This window comes from Lingula anatina, chromosome 1, assembly GCF_051362555.1.
Source record: "Lingula anatina isolate TDL-2025a chromosome 1, LinAna3.0, whole genome shotgun sequence".
NCBI lineage: Eukaryota > Metazoa > Brachiopoda > Lingulata > Lingulida > Lingulidae > Lingula > Lingula anatina.
Genome location: NC_141767.1, coordinates 12,367,744 through 12,390,327, shown reverse-complemented (window position 1 = coordinate 12,390,327; position 22,584 = coordinate 12,367,744). Strand labels below are relative to the sequence as shown.

Below are 22,584 nucleotides of genomic sequence, written 5' to 3'. Positions count from 1 at the left end.
TTTAAAGCAAGTTCAGGTTGCTTACCTAAAATCGCTTTAGTACATGGTGGTGAAAATGCCGTGTCAATGTGCAAAGAAGAGAAGAATTTAATTATTTCAAAAACTGAAGATTAGCAACAGACAAACTACCTACAATACTTGATAAAATTTATTAATATTCAACTTTTGTATCTAAATACTTCTCCAGTTCATAAATAAGAATGTAACACATTTAAAAAACTTTCAAGAACCAAGTCTTGCCATCAAGAAACTTTTTTTCAATCTAACTTAAAATTTCTATCACAGTAATCTCAATTCGATGTCACTATTTACAAAATAAACTATTCTTATGGCCTTTTTGAACCAATCATGAAATGAATTATCTACATTAGAAGCAACTTTCCTCTCATTTTCCCTGAAAAAACTGTGCATTATCAGATTTTTTTTTACTGCAAAAGCAATTTTTGCTGGATGAAGAATTAGCATTATACTCATGAAAAAATTCTCAATCAATTTGTTCACTAAAATATAAATTGAAACAATAAAATTGAAAAATTGAAGAATTAGCATTAAATTGATGAAGAAATCTCAATTGATTTGTTCACTTTAAACATAAATTCAAAACAGTGAATTTGACAAATTCATAAATATTTCTAGTCATTTAAAAATCACACAAGTGAGAATTCAATGAAAACATTTAACAGGGAATTTTCGAGACAAAAGCTGATCAAAATGGTAAACTTGATCAACAACATGCATGACATCTTAAAATTCAACAACATCAACAATTCATATTGCACAAGCTTGTTAAAACATAAGCCTAAATGCCTGCATAACTAATATTTTACATCTAAATGCAAGTATCATGCTTAACTGTGAAATTCCCCCCAATTTTTTTTTTGATATGTTTGTACAAGCCAATTTCATAGAATGTGGTTCATTCCTTTGAAGTGCATATATATAGAGAGAGAGAGAGGAACTTGCAGAAATTATTTGCTAGTATACACAGCATCAGGGGCAGATTTAGAGTGGGTTCAGCTGCACGACACACAAACCATGATCTTAAATATACAATATGCCCCTTTTTAGTAACACTTAATGGTTATAAAACTGCACAAGATATTTCTGAATACAGGAGTTTGTGGAGAAGGCATCCCCCCCCCCCCCTCCTCCCATCATAAAATCCTGGATCAACCCCTGAAAGTTTTTGTTATAATGCAATACTAGACAAACCTGCTAAAACATACAAGTTAACAAAATTATATTCCACAAACATACAAATTACTTAAGTACCTACTACCCTGGCATTTTATCATGGACATTAAGTGTGTGTAAATTTTCATTATCTGAATCTGCATATGTTACAAGTTATCTCCCATTAGTGACTTTCCCTTGCTCTATATTCATTTTATGGCATAGCTGAGTATGTATTTTTATACTCAAAATGTGTATGACCCATAGGAAAAGTTTAAAGAACAGTAGAACTAAACTAACAACACTTGCAAACAGAAATAAATGTAAATCCTGATGATATTCATACAACTAAAACCTGGTATTTGTTCAGATGGGAACTTGTTCTTAAACAGATGACAGTTTTAATTGGCAAATAGTGGTTCCTTTTTCATCACCAAAACGGGATCCACCTACGACCAATATGCACACTTAACTTTCTGAAATTTACATATAATTATCTTCTAGTAAGTAATTCAATTCTGGATGGTAACTTGTCATCTATCTTGAGAAGAGGGTTATAAAAGTTGAAAAACAAAAAAGAACTCGGAGTTGCTCTCTGGCTGGGTAGAAGTCCTCTAGAACAAATTGCTCATTGCATTCAACCCTGTATGCAGCACTGTTCATGAGTGTGATGTCAACTGGTTTTTCAAAGATGTCCATTTTTAGTGCTTTTCCAGTGCTTCTGCCAACTCTTTTATGTCTTCTTTACTGAGTGGTGCTCTCTTCTTTGTATTTGCTTGTTTTCTTTGAGTTGAATCTGAAAAACAAAACCAAATATTTGAAATATCTACCAAAAAAGTTTTAAACATATATTTTTATCATAGTTACTGAAAAAGTCATTAAAATTATATGAGCAGCTTAAGAACAAGTACATGAAAATAACAAGTCAAAAGAAGGCGGTAATGTCTATTACCATTCTTTGAAGACATCATAAATAAGTAGCAAAATCAAGGGACTGGAGAGGGTATTCTATTTAAAATTCAATCCACTAAGTAATGTTTTCAGAGACCATACCCAGCAGACACGTCATTTCTCATTCATCTATGCTCTGGAACGTGCCAATCTCATGAATTTTTAGTAAGACTAACTGTCCTTCATTGTCCAATACATAATAGAACTCAAATTTTCATTCTATGGCATAATTCTTAGTATTTATGTTTCCGGCTGATGAAGACAATCATCTGTAGCAGAACTATTGGATAAGTGAAACTTTTAATTGAGAAATAATGTTCAGGCCAAATGGTAATTTGTCAATTTCCAAGTCAAATTTCGTGATGTACTGCTTGGTTATATTGATACTTATTCATCCGTAACTGCTATTATCTCCGACCTGTCAAGCATGGAGAAGCTTTTTATTACCACTGTCTGAGGTCCTTTTTATTAAATTCACTTTCCACACAAAAGAAAGAAATTAATCAAATATTATTGGTCGTTTGTTCAAAGTCAGCAATTACCACCATAACAACCCTCTTAATGTTTCTCCATGTTGAACACTTGTAATAGCAGGGCTGCTTTATGAAAAAGTAATAAATCCCCTTTCTGAGACAAATCATGCAAAGACCAATGGAGATGTAAATGCTGTTAATAGGAGTCCGCCCTCTCATCTCCATTTCACTGCACAGTCTCCACCAGCACACAAGGAAATTTATTGCTCAGGGACAATTTGGAGTCAAGGAAGAAAAGGCTAGGATTTATGGGCGTTAATATGAGGTTATGTTTGTGGTGAGGAGTAATGCACATCTCAGACAACTTTGTTTTCACTGAACAAGAGGATTATTGAATTTGGCTTCTGTAAGACATTTTTTGCTAAGTAGTGACTGACACTGTCGCTAGGCTCTTGACAAAGTCCTTCAGGTAATGCACTCTCCCTACCATATAGGGTCTGTTTTGCAGTTCATGAACTCGATACAGAGAGTCCAACTTTTATCTTCTCTACAGTACAATTAAAAAGTTCAAGAGACTATTGTGTGTGCATTTTCCTGTTAAGCAGTACTTGGCTTTTTACAAACCACTGGCATGTTAGAACAGGAAAAAGACATCTAAATTCATTTTTTTCTAGTGCATGTTTTCTCATAAAGATTAAATTTTGAGTATATAACCATGTTTTAAATGTCAGTAATAAAATCCCATGTGCTTTTGACCTTAGACAATCATGTGAGATTATCAGACCATGATTCCTGTAGGAGGACAAACACAAACAAATGGCAAGTTCAAATTTTTTCTCATAATATTTTTGAGAAGTCCATGCTTATTATTAAGTTATCATGAAAAAGACCTTTATTTATCAAGCATATGTACACACATTCATAGATAAAATATTTACCTTGTGTGCCAGATATTCCTTGTGCTTGTTCCAATTCTTCTAATGAGTAAAATCCATCATGATTCACATCATAAGGTACAAACTGCTCTGCTGATGGAAGTGTTGGACCTACATGGTCTTGAAGGTCTTCATAACTGATGCGGTTGTCTCCATTTTGATCCCATGATGAAAAGCCTTTCCGTAATTCTAAAATGTGAGCATGTTGATTCATTAAACCATTTGATGCATATCAGTTCTTCATTTTTTAATAATTCTCAATGCAAACAAATTGATATTTTATCTTAACATAAATCAATCCCCTGACCTAAATGCTTTGCTTGAGTTTGATTTTAACTTAAAAAACAGGTTTCCAAAATCTGTGCATGTGCAGTAGCTGCACCTCTTAAATTGTTTAGAAAAATAAGTTTATATAAGTAGCACATTACAATCGAACAAATGGTTGAATTTTTGACAGGGAAAGCTAGAGGCAGCACAGAAAAAATTGAACAGCTCAGTGAAGTACGGCTTAGCATTTTTCAATGGGATTCCCTTTGAAATTAGTATCTATATTGAAGAGCATTGAAGGTCATTTAATCTCACTGGGATTCCCCTTCTCATAGGTGAAATTCTATTAATTGTAAAGTGAACTAAATCTGGAAGATGTTACAAAAAACACTAGAGTTAATTGTAGAAAATGCAAGTATCAAAACCCTGTTTTTGGACAAACTTGCTAAAATGATGTTTTGAAATAAACCTCCATGTTTTGACAATCAGTTCCAAAAATGAGAAAGGTGGCGTTTATAATTTGGTGCACATCTTAGCTGAATCTTGAAGTTCGTATGAAGTGAATAATCAAACATGAACACTAATTAAAATCCCATTGTATGACCTACTATCTAACTCAAATTGATCTTAATAAATAACAGACTCCTACCACTGTAACCTCTCTACCTATGCTGCAAACACACTGCGCATATATTATTTCTCTGTGCTAAAAAAAAGTTTGCCTGACATCATCAGGAAGCCCCAATGACATTCCATAGCAAGGACAATCAAATGTTTGACATGAAAACAGATGACATGTGAATGTAAGATTGGGAAAATATTAAGCTTAATGGAATTGAATCTACACGAATCAGTGCCAGTTGGTTTGTATTGTATAATCCCACCCCCTTAAAATGTCTCAAATCAATAAAAAACATACCCAAGAATGGAATTACACTTACTTTCTTTTGTTTCATACCCTGGTATAATAACACGCTTCTGCAAGGATTCTACAAAGAAATTGACTGTATCTACATGATCACCTTCTGAAAATGTAAAAAGAACCACATAATACATAATTTAAAGGTCTTTATTAAACATACTTATATTTAACTTCTTCCTGGTCTACCTTATTCATAAATAGTTTAGAGAAAACATGAATGATTTCAGGTATAACAAAATCTTACAAGCTTTGGGTCAAAAAGTTTACTATATCATTGAGAAAGGGAGTGCAAACCTCACCTTCATGCTCTTCCCCTTCTGTGTGAGGTACCTGTGATGTCATGTCAGGACTGGTTGTCTCTAACACTGATGCTATCAACGTGGATGTGACTGCACTTGGGGGTGTTACAGATTCAGTACCTGTATCACATAATAGTTGAATTTATTCAAATATGGTCTCTTAAATATTCAAAAGAAATCTCCAATAAAGCATCAAAGTGACCTTCTGTTAATTAGAATTTTCATCAAAATAAAATAAGAAATATGGTCTTGGATGATCACAAGTGGGTATTGAAAGTCAATTTGAACTGTCAGGTTAAAAACAACATGGCATCATACCTAATCCTAATGGCATGGCAGGTGTTGAGGAGACTTTTAGGAGGGAATTCAGCTTTGTCTTCAGGTAATTTGTGGCATTAGTAAGGTCCATCATGCCTTGTTGTAGGTCTGTTACAGTGTTGTTTAACTTATCAAGAGAAACGTTGACGTGCTGAAAAATGAAAGTTCTGCATCAATATTTACTTCAAGACACATTCATATGCAACTGGACATTCAATTGTGTGAAATTTGTAAAAATGCAGGTATGAGTCAGGTAATCAAAAATGGACAGATTGAACTTGCGATGATTTCTTATAACTTAAAAAATTAATCGATTTTAATAAAGAGGGAAATAATTTTAACTGTTTACTTGCAAGGCTTTTCTTACAACATAACCTCACTAAATGCTATCTCTATCACTTATACATACCAAAATATCTATATTATACTGTTCTTTAAATGCCCCAAGTGCACTTGTAAGAACATCAGACATGGCTTGAGATACATTTATAGGTTTGACCTTCATATCTGAGGTAGCACTGCTGTTCCTTTCTTGTTTTAACTGGTAAGAGAGAAGCATATATATATATATATGTCCATATCATACACAAGGGCTTCTCATTTCCCATCCTCAAATGGAAAACTCACAAACATATAGTTACACAACATGCCAAACCTTGTACAAGTAGAATGTGCCTTAAATCAAAACTCCAAGAATGCTTTTAAAAAAATGTAGAAATATTATAATTATTAAGTCATTAATTTTCGATCATCTAATTCATTACTGAAAGTTGACAATGTTTTATTTATCTTTGAGGTCACAAACATGGGTAAAATAGCATATGCTGAATGGAACAAAAGCCAACCTCATCAATCTGCTGTTTAAATGATGTGACCAACTCAGATACATTCTGAACCTGCTGCAGAATTTCATCAAATTTGTTGCTGTTACTGGATGACTTATCTTCCTCCTCACTCTCACTTTCAGCACTTGAGTTACGTAAATGCTCCATCTGCAGTAAGACATTGGATTGTTTTAGATGAGAGATAATAAGGTACAACTAACACAATTTGTGTCACAAACTCGACTTTGAGACAGAAGAAAACACTTTCTCATTTACAGTTAAGATGAATCATAAATACTTATTATTAAATCAAATTTTAATACATTTAAATAATGTTTGTAATGTCTTTGACTTGAGTGTGAAAAGACTGAAATTCTTTCATTCTGGGCCTTGCCTGCCTGAAGCATAATCAAACTATTTTTCTTGATAAGCCATTTACTGGCATTTTAAATGTAAATCAAACACTGTAGCATGGCTGAATGAAAATTTTACATCATTTTCTGCATGCTAAAGAAAACCTTCATCAGTTTTATGTATGACTTTGCCTTAATCAATATTTTAAATTCAGACTGGTGTAACAATTATTTTGAAGTAAAAATTCCAGAGTGTCCATCACTTTCCCCTAGAAGGACAATGGGATGCCAACAACTCCTTAATACTTACTGCACTATTTACAGCACTGTTGATCAACTGTTGCCAGTCAGGTTGTGTGGAGTTGGTTTGTGACACTGGTTTGTTACTCAACAGCTGGACATGTAATCCCAGCTCTGTTGTCCTGTTCTCCAACAGGAGAACCCTTTGCTGGAAAACATTTTTTTGGTGAAAATATGCTTGGGAAAAAAAAAAAAGAATTGAAGAGATGTTTGGTTAATATGGCCATATTTCTTATCTGAATTACTTTTTAAGAGGAATTCCCAGGTATAATATAGTTCTCCACTGATAAGATAAGAAATTTTTCCCGAACAACTCTATCTCTTAAAAGAGAAAAAAATGAATATATAACAACTGTACAGGGGGTATAGAATGGCTGCATTTACCCCTGTGGCTTCAAGTCCTCTTTGTAAAGTGCCAATATCCCTAGTGCAGGTAGTGTTCAGGCTGCTGATGGCTGCCGACAAGATGTTAGCAGAGGCACCACCTATGGTAGGACCAGACATCACTGGCGAGTTATTTTCCCTCCCGCCTCCAACCTTCTCCTGGAAAAGAAAATATCTATTTTTAAGACAACTTTTGATTAGAATTTGATAAGAATGTAGAAGATAAATTTTGGAAATATTGATAGAGTTTGAAAATTCATGACAGTTACTTGTTTCAAACCTACAGAAAAAATTAGGCATGTTTGAGCAGATTATGAGGTATGCTAACTTACATATTTTATTTGTTTCAGAAATATATTTTGGATTATGCCAGACTGTTACTGTCACCATGCCAATATCACCCTAAAAATATGGCCGAAACATTTTCATACATCTCACCTGCAAAGAAGAGACTCTTTGTTGCAGAGCATGCAAGTCATCATTTTGTTGTTTCATCGAGGTTTTAAAGGCTTCCACCTGACTGCCTAAATTAGCCACCTCCTGAAATATCAATTTAAGCAGAACAAATAAAATTCATTGTTTGGTGTGCCTAATCCATTTGATTGTACAGAGGTTAATGAAAAATGTCAATGCTTAAAAGAAACTTGTGTACAATAGTGTTTTTGAGTCAATTTTTTAAAAATCACATGGGTACGATTTACAAATGATTTATAATTTCTCAATAAAATGTGAGTATATATCCTTTTTATCTTAACAAATCAAAACAAATCCAAACAGATAAGTTTCTTTGTGTATTTTTACTCCATTTTTCAGCTTAAAAACAATAGAACACAGGAAAAAAACAGTAAGATGTGACAAAGACAGAATTTACCTTGGATGTATCTACAATCTGTGCTGGCAAAGACTGCAACTGTGGTGCTTGCGCAACACTCTTCTGTAGTTCATCAGTTTTCTTTTGAAGAGCATCAAGCTGAAAAAACACAATCTTTAATTTCAGGAGTTTTTTCAATCTTCATTAAATAACATCATTTTACCCTTACAATTTTTACCATAATACATTTCACCCAATCCCTCCCTAAAAAAAGAAAAGACATTCACAAGTTGAAATGTATTCGCTTGCAAGTTATTAGTTGAGCTATCAAAAATGAACCGTTTGCTTACCCGCTGGGAAATAGTTGCCACACTCTTGGACAGTCCCTCCAGGCCATTTTGACCAGTTTTCATAGTTTTTATACTGTCTGTAAGGCCTTTGACTTGAGTGTGTAGAGATTGGAACTCCTCTGGGCCTTGGCTGCCTGATTCCACTAAAACAATGACATAACAATTAATACACCTCTGGCCAAACCACACTAAGGGATAATTTCTCTTATGGGATTTAGTCTGAACTTGCTTACAATCAAATTTAAATCATAACAAAATCTGCTTTTTAAAAAACCATGTGTTTTTCTTCTTTATCTTAGAAAAAGGGCAATTTCCCCCCTAAACACAAATCATCGCTTGACCCATCCCTGTACTTGGACGCTGCCTTATTCCATTTTTAATTTTATACTTTAATTCTTAATGACTGACAAATCATTTACTATGACATTTGTTTTCCTGACCTTCACCAGGAAATTGGATTTTTTTACTGCCACTCTGTGCCATGTATAACACGTACCTAGTCAGCTGTCAGAAAAAACTTTTATCTAAGGGGTTTTATTGTCTTTAAGAACTGAATTGGGAAATATACGAAGCTGTGCAGGATTGAAATATGCCTGGGGGTGAGGGGGGATTTAAAACATGCCAAGAGTACCTTTAATCATATATTACTTATGTGCATTTAAAGACAGATAAAGTCCAGGCTAAAGTCTAAGACTAAAACTAATAATGATGTTAAATTAAAGGGATAATAACTCTTCGTATGAGATCTATATTTCACAATAAAAACCTTGTGAATAACTCATAGAAATATAATTTATTCTGTTTTACCACAAAAACAGCAGTTATAGCTTTTATTCTGATATCTGAACTTGTCTTTAGACCACGTGACCTCCATTGATGGCTATACTCTGTTAAAATCTCTTAAGAGATTTTAACAAAAAACCAAACTTTTTAGAAAAAAACCAGGGACTAACTTTGAATGTAAAAATGGATTCATTAACCATTGGTAAGTATGGGAAAATTGTTGTTTACTCCAGGAAAATTCATTTTTTGGCCGAAACAAAGAGTTATTATTGCTTTAACCTGAAGCGAAGAATACAAGTTGGATGAACAATAATAGGCTGGGCATATTATAACACTAGTATCTTGACAAATGATCTGCAAGATATCTCACATAAAAGCATCTTTAAGCCATTTTTGTAAATCACTCGAAACTAGATAGTGTTTGTTTTTAAAATTGATTGATTTAAGAAATAATTAAAAAAAAAAAAACATTCAGACTTACACTTCATGTTTTAAGTTTTAATTTTCTTCCTTGATGAGACTAAAGCTATTTCAGTCTTGGTATACACAAAAAAAATTAAATGTGTGAAATTGACACTAAGAGATTTCACCAATTCTTATTTCCTAATTTTTTTATAGTATCAAAGATGTAATGTAAAGAAGCATTCTAGTATTTCATTGGTTTCCCTCGACTCTCAGGCTGAAGTGCTGTTACCACACAATATTAAATCTGCATGGGTTTAGTGTTCCTTACACTAATGACAATCCTCCAGAGGAAAAGAAATGGATTGGACCTTTAAAGCATACATCTATTTGCTTTAATTACACATAAAGAACAATTGCCTCAATAAACAATGTGCATGTTCCAATTACTAGAAAAACCTCAGCACAGTGACATTTCCTAGTTGAGTGCAATTTTAAACCACCCTTTGGCTCACATAACAAACAGAAATCACAATGATGAAATTTGACTTTTTTTTTCACACCTCAATTCTGTCAGTTAGAAAAATAATATCAGTTAATATTTTTTAAAATCTCATTTTAAAGATCCAAGTAGAGTGATTAATTGACTGGACTTAAATAATAATAATAAAAAATATATAAGGACTGGAAACATGACAATCACTGAATATTCACTTCATCCTACCTCTGTAACATCTATTAAACCTCCTCAGATATCATGTTCAAAATGCATATTTGGAACAATCAGTCCATGTCCTCAACAATATGGTATTGATTCCAAAAAGAAAAAAAAAATCAATGGCTTGAAATATACTCTTTCACCCTTTTGTTAAAAAGTTTTGTTAGTTTGGATTGATAATATGATGCATTTTATCACTTAATCCATTTCTGAAAATTAAGTTCTGTGATGTAAAAAAAATTTCTAACATCAGACAGAAAAGGAGAATTACACAAATGAATCAACTATTCCAACCTTCTAGAATACCATAAACCTAGTTACTAGTATAAATCCAGTGCATATTGTACATGCAATCCCTTTATCCATAGTTGCACATTGATTTTCCAATGAAACCAACAATAGTGAGGTAATATCTGAATGATTCTATATTGCTCCCTTGGTGCATGGTATAACCAAAGACAAAAATCTAGCAAAGAGAAAAATCTAGCACTCATGGCATTTTCATCCATTTGCTTCATTTGGTTTATTGCAATTATCACAAAAACATAAAAGATGACATTTGAATCATAATACTATACAGGTTTTTATTTCATGAGATGGGAAATCATTTCAAAACCTTTCATGTGAAATTTATCTGCAGGATTCTTTTATAATAACTTCTTTTGATCTAGTCATTCAATTAGGGGCAGTGTTAAATCAATGAATGACAAAATAGAATTTTAAGATATATATTATAATTTTTATCAATAAAAAATCACACTTTTTTTATTACTGATTGAAAAAGTTATACTTTGAAGTACCATTTCACTTTTAATGCTTTACCTTGTCTTACATGCCCTTTTAGTTCCTCGAGTTGTGTTCTTAGTCGTAACTGCATCCATATTAATCCACCGCAAGATGCCAGACATGCTACTACTAGCAAAAAGGTGGTGGCTGATAAACATACCGAGCAAAACCTGGACTGTCCACTGAGTACAGAAAACAACACTGTCTGTATTCATTTGTGAATATAGCATAATTATAAATTGTTATAATCATGTTTCGGACAGTTAGTTAATCTTACTAGGTGCATAAATATATTTTTTAATGAACGCATTGTAAAATTTTTGAAACCTTCAAGTTGTTCACTTATTCATAACTTTCACAAATTATTTGAATTATGAAGAGCATTATAATAAATATGTAGGATGGTCTCATCTTGTAAACAACCTGCCAATTTGGCCAACAAATCCGTGACATTGAAGTCAACTCTACACAAAACTGAAAACCTTATTTGTTTCAAGAAAATTCATGTTAGATTGTAATTAGTCTATAGATAGTAAGATTTTGATATCAAATTCAATATCGCATGACAGCGGTTTTGGAATTTGGACGAATATTGACGTTCTCATACTCCAGAATAATTTGATCGATAGTTTAATGCCCACTAAAAACAATCTTACTTCCTTATGAGTGCCCTAGGGGGAACTGAAAACTCCTCAACCTCGGAGGAATCACTCTCGTTTCTTAGCAGTTCATGTTGCCCCTTCTTGACCGCGGACTGTTTCCTGCTCCGTCCGTTTACGAGAGCATTCAAATCACGTCGTTTTTTCATACGTTTTACCGGGAGATAATCCCCGTTTGGTCCTATTTGTTGCTCCAGCTTGTTCTTGCGTGTATGTCCAAACAAGATTATGGCCTGTTAATGTCGTTAAAATACATATAAATAAACGTAAGTTGCTTAATCCATGACCTTTGCCTACGATTCCATCACCAATCATAAACCGGAAGTGACGCTAGTTCCACAGGGAATGGGAACAAATCATACATGCTGAACTCTGCTTTTTCTTTGGGTTGTGTTGCAACCTAACAAAACATTCCTGGTCATTTTAATTTCTGGGAACCAACAAATAAAAGCCATAGTACCTTCTATAGAGCAAATCCCGTTTCTTATTATAATACATAAAGGAACCTGTCAACACGTGACTGATGGACCAACTGTTTACAAACAAAGCTGGAAGCATTTGAATGATACTAGCGACATAAAAGACAGTTGCCTTTCAGTTCAACTTTTTATAGGCAATTCAAAGACAACTAAAAAAACTGGAAGAGAATACTTGCCTTAGCTTTTTAAAAATCATTTTTATTCAAAGGGACATAAAATCCTTCAAAGGGCATTTAAGCTAAAAAAACTTTATATAAAATGGTTGTTAAAATATTTTCATATAATGTTCATGGACTTAGTTTGTCTTCAAATAAAATACTGCTATTTTGCTGATGCCATCAGATCAGCAATTTGGGGGTAAAAGTGTTGCTTTTTCTCTTTAACCAAGATTCCGATCAGAAAAATCCCAATGGCTAGTAGAGGCTCTGCATGAGTACAACACGAGGGGAGTGACAATTTTCTTACCATCACTACATTTAGATTTTATTACTAATTATGTTAAATTACACTAATTTTCACTGGATCATTCACCAAGACTGCCTAACATTGTTTTAAATGATCTTGTCAAAATTCTACCTTATCTATATCAATAACTACAGTACACCAATTTTGGTGTTTTTATCTCCAGTGGTTGCATCACCAGAACCCAATATACAGTGTATATCTAAACTCAATTACACTGTATTTCATACTTAAATTTGAGGCACTTCAACAGGTAAAAAACACACCTGAAAACAAGCCAACAAACTCTGTTATTGATACTTTGGTCAAAATACTAGTAGTCCCTTGATTAGTATATGCCAGTATTACAAAACCCTATAACATTGCCCAAATAAGGAGAAATCTTGGATCTTGTGTATTATTCTGCACAAAGTAAATGACCCTATATTTAAAGGCATATGTCAAAAAATCTAAACATTTGACTCCATGTGAACTTACCCTTTACTAAGAGCAGCCTAAAACAATTCTTAAATGCTCCCAGTAATAACCCAGCTTAATCTGAATGTCATAACAAGATGTATTTGAAATGCTTTCTTTTTAAAATCTCTGATTAATACCAATCATCACTTAGCTAGCATGCTCTAAAATATTGTTATGTGTAAGGCAATTAGAAAGGCTTGTGACATCCTTCTCCTAAATAGTATCATTCACTAGCTGTCATCTGCATTGCGTTTTTCCAACGAGGCAGTGAGGCAAGGGAAATAGCTAGATATGAGCATTTATGTGTTGCCATTGTATGAATTTGTATAATTATTTGGAGAAATGTATTAATGTGTTCACAAACCATGGCATGTATGGCTTGTTTTACTTTGGAGTTCAAATCTAGCAAATTTCTTCTTCCTTTCTCATCACAAAGCAAAGCATTGTACAGTACATGTAACGACTATCTTCAAGCTCATTTCATGTCTAATGTCATAAGCATGTGTAGCATATTAATTTAATGGATTTAGTCTTGCATATAACATTTTTACTCTTTGCTGGTGTAAATTGCAAAAAAAAAAAAAAAAAAAAAAAGAATGCATAATATTTTGTGCTGTTTCAAGAATTTCACTCTTTCCCTAAGATTTGAGTTTTCAATAACAAAGATTTCACCATTTTGCTTGAAATACCCCTTATAAAAAAGCACACTTCCACTGCAAGAGCTAGTACTTACATGCATGATTGAATCTCATTTTAATTTTTTGAAAATCCACAAACAGGTGGTAGTATAGTACTGCCATGGCACTGAGAAATACTATAATTATTATTAACACCACAGTTATTACGCATGCTCCTAGTGAACAGCCTGCTTTTCTTCTGAACGGCACTGTAGGAGGAGATGTTTTCCTGAAATGACAAACCAATCAAGTGAAAAACTTATTACTGCATAAAAGTTAAAGGAGCACTTAAAGTATGAAAGATTGTAATATTGTTGTTGAGATTATATAGCAAACATGTGTGAAATTATGTATTATAAAGATTAAACAGCTAACATTGATTTTAGCATCATTCTTCTGTCATTCCTGTGTTCATGCTGTTACATACTAGTATACAGTACTCTCAGCCGTCTTATATAATACACAATTCGCTGCGTGTTTTACAAATTAAAGGAAAAGAGTGAAATATGACACTGGTTATCACTGCAGAATTAAATGAACAAGTTGTATGAACAACCAATATTTTTCCCTTTTATCAAAATCGTTTCCATACATGATTGCATATAATTGACTGGATGCATAAAATTTGTTATTTAATTTTTGTTGAAAATACCTCTAAATGGTTTGGTACTTATGGGTCAAATTATATACATAAATATGATGTAAAACATAATGTGGCAACTTTGTAAAAAAACTAAATAAATAAATAAATAAATAAATAATTAAATAAATAAACAAATAAAATTATAAAAAAACATGAATGATTTGGCAGTTATAAATGTAGATCTAAATTGATTATGCACACGTGTTGTTGGTGACAATGATGGCGACAATATGAGAGACAGCTGATCAGAGTGGAAGCATGAATTAGATCAATGCATTTATGATACTGATAACAGTATCTGAATCCGCAAAGACTGTACACAGATTACATGTACTGCAGTACAGTACATCTGTGACAAACGGCAAGCTCATAAAATTCAGTGCGATCTACTTGCTGATTATAATACCCTTCGTACATGTATGGTCACAGAAAAAGATCCAGACCTAAAATCCTTTTGGTGACATCTGGCAAAGTAAAAATGACAATATGTGCCATATGAAGACTCAGTAGTAAATTCCAAAACTTTCACTTACTTTCGTTGCTTTTTCCCTTTCAAGGGCTGTAGATTGAAATGTTCGTGAACATCACTGTCACTGCTAGAGTCAAGGAGTAACAGTTGATTATCTCCTTGGGACTTGTCTATAACTCCGTTCCCTTTCATCATTTTATATCTGTTAGGTTTCTGGTCGTCTTGAACCCATGCCACGTCTGGCTGTCATTAAAGCCTGGCTTCAGTACACCTTAGCTATAATTAGGTTACCAGACCGCTTACCTCATATAAATGACATGGCACAGGGATTAGTGCAATTTCAAGCTTGGCATCCCAGCACCACCATACCAAATATTACATTTGTTCTACAAATCCGAAAAAACTCGCGCCAGTGAATAAAACGTAAGACCTTCTGTAGTAAAGGAGAGAATTGAAGATATCACGCTTTTTAAATGACTTGTGCATGTAACCATCAACAAATTTTCTCAGTTTTCTGAATATCTTCTTTCAATATGTATATCCACAAGATCTGTACCAACAACAAAATGTGTGCTTAACTCCTTGATCAGAATGGAAACAAATCATTATTTAACGGTAATATGTACTCATATAACACTACATACCCAATTATTCCTTTATAAAATGCAGTCCTTAGAAAACAGATATGAGCCTACATGTAAAAAAAAAAAATAAATAAATAAAATAATAATAATAAATAAATAAATAAAATATATATATATGACTCAAACACCTTCCCTAATTTTTTATGCTCTGAGGTCAAGCAAAAAACATGTAATTTTGTGAAAAAAGCAAATGTCTTCAATAATAATTTGAGCATAAATTTATTCAATGCAATCAAGAATTATCAGCATTTTCATGATGTATAAATGAACAAGTACTTGACTCATATTTCTTATACAGCAATGTTCATCCACAACAAGAATTTCAGCATACCGTAAGATAACTGTTCTGTTCTGATAAACAGATATTATTGCCATTTAATAATCAATACCCTATCAACAAACAAAGAAATTATTTAAAATGTGATCTTTCTTTTTAACCAATAAGCATGCATTATATAATTATACTCAGCCAAACGGCTGGGATGCATCAACATCAGTTCTGTCCAGACAACTGGTTTCTAACATTTCTATTTAGCTAAAAACATTTATTATTATTATTTATTAAAACATAATCTTCTAAGTACATAAAACTGCCTGACAAATATCCTTCATTACAATTACAATACTATCATGGACATTAATCATACGAAGCTGTTAAGACTAGATTAAACGCAATAAATTTATGAAATTAACTAAATTTCACCACAGAACAAACAGTAAGTTATTTGGCAACATGGCATAAAACTGCCACTCCATTTGTGAGATATTAGGCTAGAAATGACCACAGCAGCACAGTAAAGAAAGTTCAGGATGATTCTCATACAAGACGAAATGTTCATAAAAACTACTTTGGTGTAGCAGCAGTGAACTCTCATAGATATCAAACTATAAGAACCTTGTTTTTTAATATAATTTTCTTAATATTGCAATACAATATTATAAACTGCATCATATTTTCATCACAGGCATCTGACAATTGTACCTATTGTACACTAAATAATTGCTCTTGAATGACAATACTGATCTGCAAGTTTAAACAGAAGTTATTATAATACACCCATCAGCATTTGATGGAGATCTTAAGTTTCTTTCAAAGAAAATCTTTAATCTTTATTTTATTCAAGCAACCATTAGTTTGCACAATATTTAACTTGTCAAGTAATTTTGATAAAAAGCATTCACTCTAATGCTTATACTGCTCAATGAACACAATTTATTCAGATGAGACAGTTCGTTTATTAAACCTAAAATTGCTATATCTTTGTCCTGAGATGGCACTAATGCAAAAATAAGAGTTGACATGACACACAACAGACAAGTTTCTATTCATCTTCATCTGTCACGCCCTGTGCTGCTAGCTCAGCTATAACATTATCCAAGTACTTAGGATCAGGGTAGCCGTGACCAGAGTGGTTAGTGCCTATTTCTGTCTTGTGGTGTATTTCATTCCATGTCACCGTGTCTTGTTCTCCTGTGGTAGTTGACATGCCAATTGTAAAAATCAACCTACGCTCCCAGGCCTTGATGAGTAGTTGTAAAACCTTTAGTGAAACAAATAAAATTATAAAATAATAATTCAGTAACATTAATCATCGAATATACGTCCAAGATATTTAAAGAATGTTCTTATTTGAAAATTTGAAATGCTGGCATAAAAATGAAAGCTTGATATAAAGTCAAGATTTATTAGAGGGTGTTATTGTCCACCAATACCAGATACATGAACCTTCTAATATATAATCTGAAATGATTACAGTGTTAAAATCATAATATGCTAAACATCACAGTAACTGACCAACATAGTACCATCATACCTTTCTTCCTTTGTCATTATCTGGAAGATATCCAACTCTGGGGAATCCCCTGGCTGTGTACATTTGGCCAGGATTAGGGTGCCCTGGGCCCTATGGGATAAGAAATCACAATGCATAGATAGAATTTTAAGCAAATGATTTACACATTATTTGCAAACAACATTTGACTTGTAATGGCATTCTTCTGCACATGCCTTAGTGAATTTATTTCCAAGTGTTTGGAACACTCAATACTATTCTGGTACATGGGGGTCTTTCAACAGCAATAATCTAGACATTCGATGTTTCTTTGTTACAAAATATATACCAAAATTATTTAGAAATCTATTTCAGTCACGTTTGTTATGAATGTAACTTTGAGTGGGAAATGGTTGCTGATCACAGCAACTCCAGTTTTGATATATCATTAAGGTTTGTTTTAATATTTAGATCATGACTGCATTTGCACAGTTGAGTGCCTCGTTTGCTTTTTTAGGTGTATGATTTATCTTAGAAACAGAATACTGTTACAAAGTCTAGGATCCCATATACATTTCCCACCATGTATACAATAACTTTTTTACTAGAAAAGCACCATTTTGATTGAATTTGTATCTCACCATCAATAAAATGCTAATAGACATTTATATGAAAAAAATCTAAATCACATAACAGAAAGTTGGATAGTCATCAAGTCAGTCATAGGTTGCTACATAAAAACATTCTACACTTCATCATATCCATTTTTTTTTTTTGTTGCAACAAACTCATATTTGAGCACTTGTGTGGGAAATTAAAAATGGTGAGCGTGTTGGTGACAAAAAGTATGTACCTGTAAACCAGAGCGTGGTATTTTGTATATGATCTGTATAGTTCCACAGTCTTTGTACCCAGGAAGTTGTTGAGGCAATAAGTGATACTCCATTGACCCATCAGGACAGTTACCAAATTTTTGTCCATAGATAGTCTTGCAAGTTGGGCACTGGATGCTTCCATCCTAAAATTGTAAATTCATTTGCATGTCAAACATCAAATGCTCTATGATACAATTAAAACCATATAGCACTGGGATTCATTCAAGTTACTTTCTTTATTTGTTTTCACTTTTCATATCACAAACTATATCACAAAGTAATCTTTCGCATTGTCTCTCTTCAGTTCATAGGATGTCTGAAAAATATAATGCTGCAGCTTTCATAATCTTGAAGAAGGAATTTAATTTCCTCTCACCTTTTGCCCATTCTCATACATGGCATGCAAGCAGGCTTTGTGAAACATGTGACTACATTTGCGGAGCTGGAACACTACTGTGTCTTTACTATCATAACCAGAGGCATCGTTAAGCTTTTCACAGCATATGCAGCAGTCCTGGAAACAACGCATATCAAATTTTTAGTTTAACATAAATCTGAAAATGAGCTTTTGTCAAAGAATTTTTTTATATATATACCTGTCTTTCTCTGTGGAAATAAAATTACTTTATCTCAGAAAGTAGTCTGCTAATGCTTAAGCTCACAATCATCTTCAAATATGTTTACCTCATCTTCAGGTGAAGGCTTGATTGTCACATAATTGTGCAGGACTTCCTCAGCACTTGTTGCTAACAAAAAAAAGTTAAAAAAATGCTATGATGGAATTATGCTTACATAAAATAAAACAGATACAAATGTGTGTGTGTGTGTGTGTGTGTGTGTGTGAGTATGTGTACATTCATAGTAAATGCATGAGAAAAACATACGTGTTGATTTCTCCTTTAAATATATCACATTTCCACCAGATCTGCTTGCTCCCCTTAAAGTGGACCTTATGGGCACTGTAGCATTTGGAGTAGCTGGCAAATTCAGTCCAGCACTCAGCTGTGGACTTGGACTGTAGGATGACAATGTTGATGTTCCACCAAACAATCTTGTATAAGCACCTGTTACAGTAAAAAAATTATAACTAGTTTTGCATAATATGATATGTTTAATTAATGGGCAACAATTGCTTGAACCTTTATCATTCATAGGCATTTTACAAAGATATACTCAACTTAAGAATGATGTGATTTTTTTCCAGTCAACAGCTAATATTGAGTTCACATCAGAAAGACCGGCCAGTCTCAACAGAAATGATGGTGCCATCCTCCCTGACCTCTACCTCCCTTTCCTAAGACAATAGGTGAGGGGGGGAGGGGGGCAGGCAAGTATATCTCCTGAGTAGAGGCTATTCACCTGGATAGCCTCATTCCCTGAAGATGTCCTGATAGACATCTCAATATTAGCTGTTGACTGAAGAAAAAAATCACATCATTCTTCTAACTTAACAATGCTGATGAAATTCTTCTCTGACCTATACTCAACTTACATTTTTATGGACAGAGACATTCCAAATAAATGAATCAAAGGACTAAAATACAGCTTTGGAAAAAACTTGATTGGATCATTTTCTTTAAGTTATGAATCTTTTAAAACATTTTTATTTCCATAGACTGGCATTTTCCAGACATGACTTTGAATGTCAGTGGGTGGTGCTAGTGGCACAAATTAAATTTTTGAGGTGATCATGCTCCAAAATGATAGGTTACATTTCAGCAAAATTGACAAAACACACATTTTGAGCACTTCCAATGTTTAATTGGTTGTTCATTAGTTTTCATGTCATTGCTTCTATCACTATTTTTGAATTTATGACAGCTTTACTGCCTTGTTATCATTTGGATTCCAGGTTTTCATACGAGGGGTGTAACTTAGTTTTAAATAGCTAAAATAGGCTAACTGCACATGCAACCCATCCTCAGTATCAATGAAAAAATCATATAGATAGTCCAAATGAGAATTCAGATTTAGATTAGAATTTACAGGTATATACTTTCCATGTTGATATGTTTGACTGTCTGAAAGTCACATTTATGTTTACATATCTTGCAAAGCTGTTTGTCTTTACCAAGAGTAAGTACAAATTTACCATAGGATAAAAGAACAATCAAATAAATTCACTGTAATTATTTTTTAATTTCTTTACAGGATGAAGATGCCAACAGCATGATAAAAGGTAAGATAAAATGGGAGAGGACAAGAGCCCTCTTTAACTTAAATCTTACCAGAGATATCAGGGAGAATACCAAAACTTCTGTTAGCACCAGAAGGGGTAGACCAACTGAAATACAAAATAACACAGCATGTTAAAATCTCTAATAGAGTTATTCATTGTCCGGTCTAATCTGCCAAAAAATATTATGTTTAATTAGTATTTAAAATAAAATCAACAACACCTTGCCTTTAGGAACAAACAAATGTGGAATGTTTTCACCTATAAAGTTTCACAAATGTCAGAGGTAAGCAAGTGTATCAGCCCTAGATACAAAAAAGCATGGTTATCAATTTTATTGTATATTAACTACAAGTCACAATTAAACCATCTCTAAATCAAAGCATTATTCAACCCTCAAATTTAATATCCTAAAGATAAAAAATATGACCTAAAACAAGATATAACAAAACACACTATTATCTAGGTCTAACTACAAACCTTGGTGCTAAACTGTTGTTTGCTGGACTAAAGATGAAAGGCCTTGGGTTTATTGTAGTATTTACAGTAAATGGTTGAGCCCTGGTGACTTTACATTGTGTTGGCTGACTAGAACTAAGAGAACCCTGTGAGGTGTTTGGATTGGTATACGAATACAATGGCAAACCACTTGACTGATAATTTGCATTTGGGAAGGAATTTGAAAATGTGGATTCTGTACTCGACAAAGCAGCAGAATATGTGAACCCATTGGGTGGCTGTGAGATAGGAGGTAAACTGTTTGATTTCCTTTTACTGGTATGACCATGTAAGGCATGAACATCTTGATCAACTGCATGACTCCGTTTCCTTCCCACAATTGGGTGGTCTAGGGTTTTATTCCCAATAAATGTATAGGATACAGGTAGAAATATTCTCTGAACTTGTCTTGGAAAACCAGTTTCATTTCGTTGCTGAGTCATTCTTCTGAAGTCAACAGTGTACGGACAGTTTGAAAATGTTTGTTGTATATTTATAATCTGCTGGTTACTCATATATGCCTTTTCTAAAAAATTGGCTATGTCAAGATCATAAGCATGATATTCTCCTTTCTGATCTCCTTCCCATTTCCAAACAATTCCTTTGCCTGGTGCACTATCTGCAAGATATATTTTTCTTCTAATTTGACGCTGTTTTCCTTAAAATAGAATCGTGTATTTAAGTTCAAGTGTGGTCTGAAGAAGTAGCAATTAAAAAGATTTGTCAACATCCAATTAGTGATGAACCAATAAAATTAGGTACTTTTGTAGTATACCCCCCCCCCACCCTGTAACTTCCTGAAACTTTCATTTTTCAAACATTTTTTGTGGTCTTTTTATTAGTTTTAATCACGTTTAATCCACCCCATTGTAATACAATGTGAAAATTTACAATGTACCTGCAGTCAATAACTTGTCGCATTTTCGTTGGCTAACTCTACCTTATTTTATGTGAACATAGGATTGATACATTGTATACTTGGACTTCCTCTGTGAAATTATTAGGAGCTACTTCACATAAAATTACCTTAGAGTTAGCCAACGAAAACGCGGCAAGTTATTGACTGCGGGTGTAAATTGAAGAATCTAACATTGTATTTCAATGGGCTGGATTAAACGTGATTAAAACTAATAAAAAGTCCACAGGTAATTACAAAAGCATTTTATTTCAACAGCTTTGACATAGATGAACAAGAAAATGTAAAAAACTGTTTGAAAAGTGAAAGTTACAGAAAGTTACAGGGTGGGGGGGGGGGTATACTACAAAAGTACTAAAATTATTAGAATTCTTCAAAAACGAAAGTAGTTTTTCCCGTTTAATAAATGTAAAGATACCTTTAAATCGAAATAGAAGTTTCAATCAAATTCTTCTCACATTATTTTTCAGCATAAAATTTTATTCAAGCAAATCGAAAGAAACAATAGAGATTGTTTTGCCCTAACAAAAATAAAAAATCAATCCCAAAAATCAAAATCCGCCAAATCATACCTACCAGTGTGCTGTGCAATTTGGACATAGTTTTGTAAATCCAATTTGTACATTGAGAGCTTCGGATCTACATTTTTGAGATAAAGAGTAACTCCATTTGTTGTATGGTTTTCAATATAGTTTGAAACACCTGGCTCGTAAGGTCTCCATCGACCGAATTCGTTCATCCATTCCCAGACAACTACCCCCGACGGGCTCGTGCAGGAAGCAGCCATTTTCAAAACACAGCGGAAC

General features: G+C 33.3%; 2 protein-coding genes across 3 annotated transcripts; both read right to left on the bottom strand.

Annotated features, from left to right (window-relative positions):
* Positions 1-134: 134 nt before the first annotated feature.
* On the bottom strand, positions 135-15,172 carry LOC106170595 (uncharacterized). 2 transcript variants are annotated; one of them, XM_013550533.2, is made up of 14 exons: positions 14,962-15,172; positions 13,842-14,014; positions 8,361-8,503; positions 8,071-8,169; positions 7,638-7,739; positions 7,200-7,358; positions 6,826-6,963; positions 6,184-6,330; positions 5,748-5,879; positions 5,339-5,489; positions 5,021-5,140; positions 4,741-4,824; positions 3,536-3,721; positions 135-1,969 (listed from the first exon to the last, which is right to left on the bottom strand). In XM_013550533.2, exons 1-14 carry the CDS (start codon positions 15,090-15,092, stop codon positions 1,875-1,877), a joined length of 1,860 nt encoding a protein of 619 aa, XP_013405987.2. In that variant the 5' UTR covers positions 15,093-15,172; the 3' UTR covers positions 135-1,874. The 2 variants fall into 2 exon arrangements, with proteins under 2 accessions (XP_013405987.2, XP_013405988.2); XM_013550534.2 differs by lacking the exons at positions 13,842-14,014; positions 14,962-15,172 and adding exons at positions 11,086-11,231; positions 11,706-12,055.
* Positions 15,173-15,744: 572 nt separating this feature from the next.
* LOC106170625 (E3 ubiquitin-protein ligase DTX4) lies at positions 15,745-22,583 on the bottom strand. The gene is made up of 9 exons (XM_013550591.2): positions 22,355-22,583; positions 20,845-21,520; positions 20,417-20,472; positions 19,073-19,252; positions 18,873-18,934; positions 18,565-18,702; positions 18,167-18,331; positions 17,356-17,445; positions 15,745-17,082 (listed from the first exon to the last, which is right to left on the bottom strand). The coding sequence occupies exons 1-9, from the start codon at positions 22,563-22,565 to the stop codon at positions 16,864-16,866; spliced, it is 1,797 nt and encodes a 598-aa protein (XP_013406045.2). The 5' UTR covers positions 22,566-22,583; the 3' UTR covers positions 15,745-16,863.
* Position 22,584: the final 1 nt, after the last annotated feature.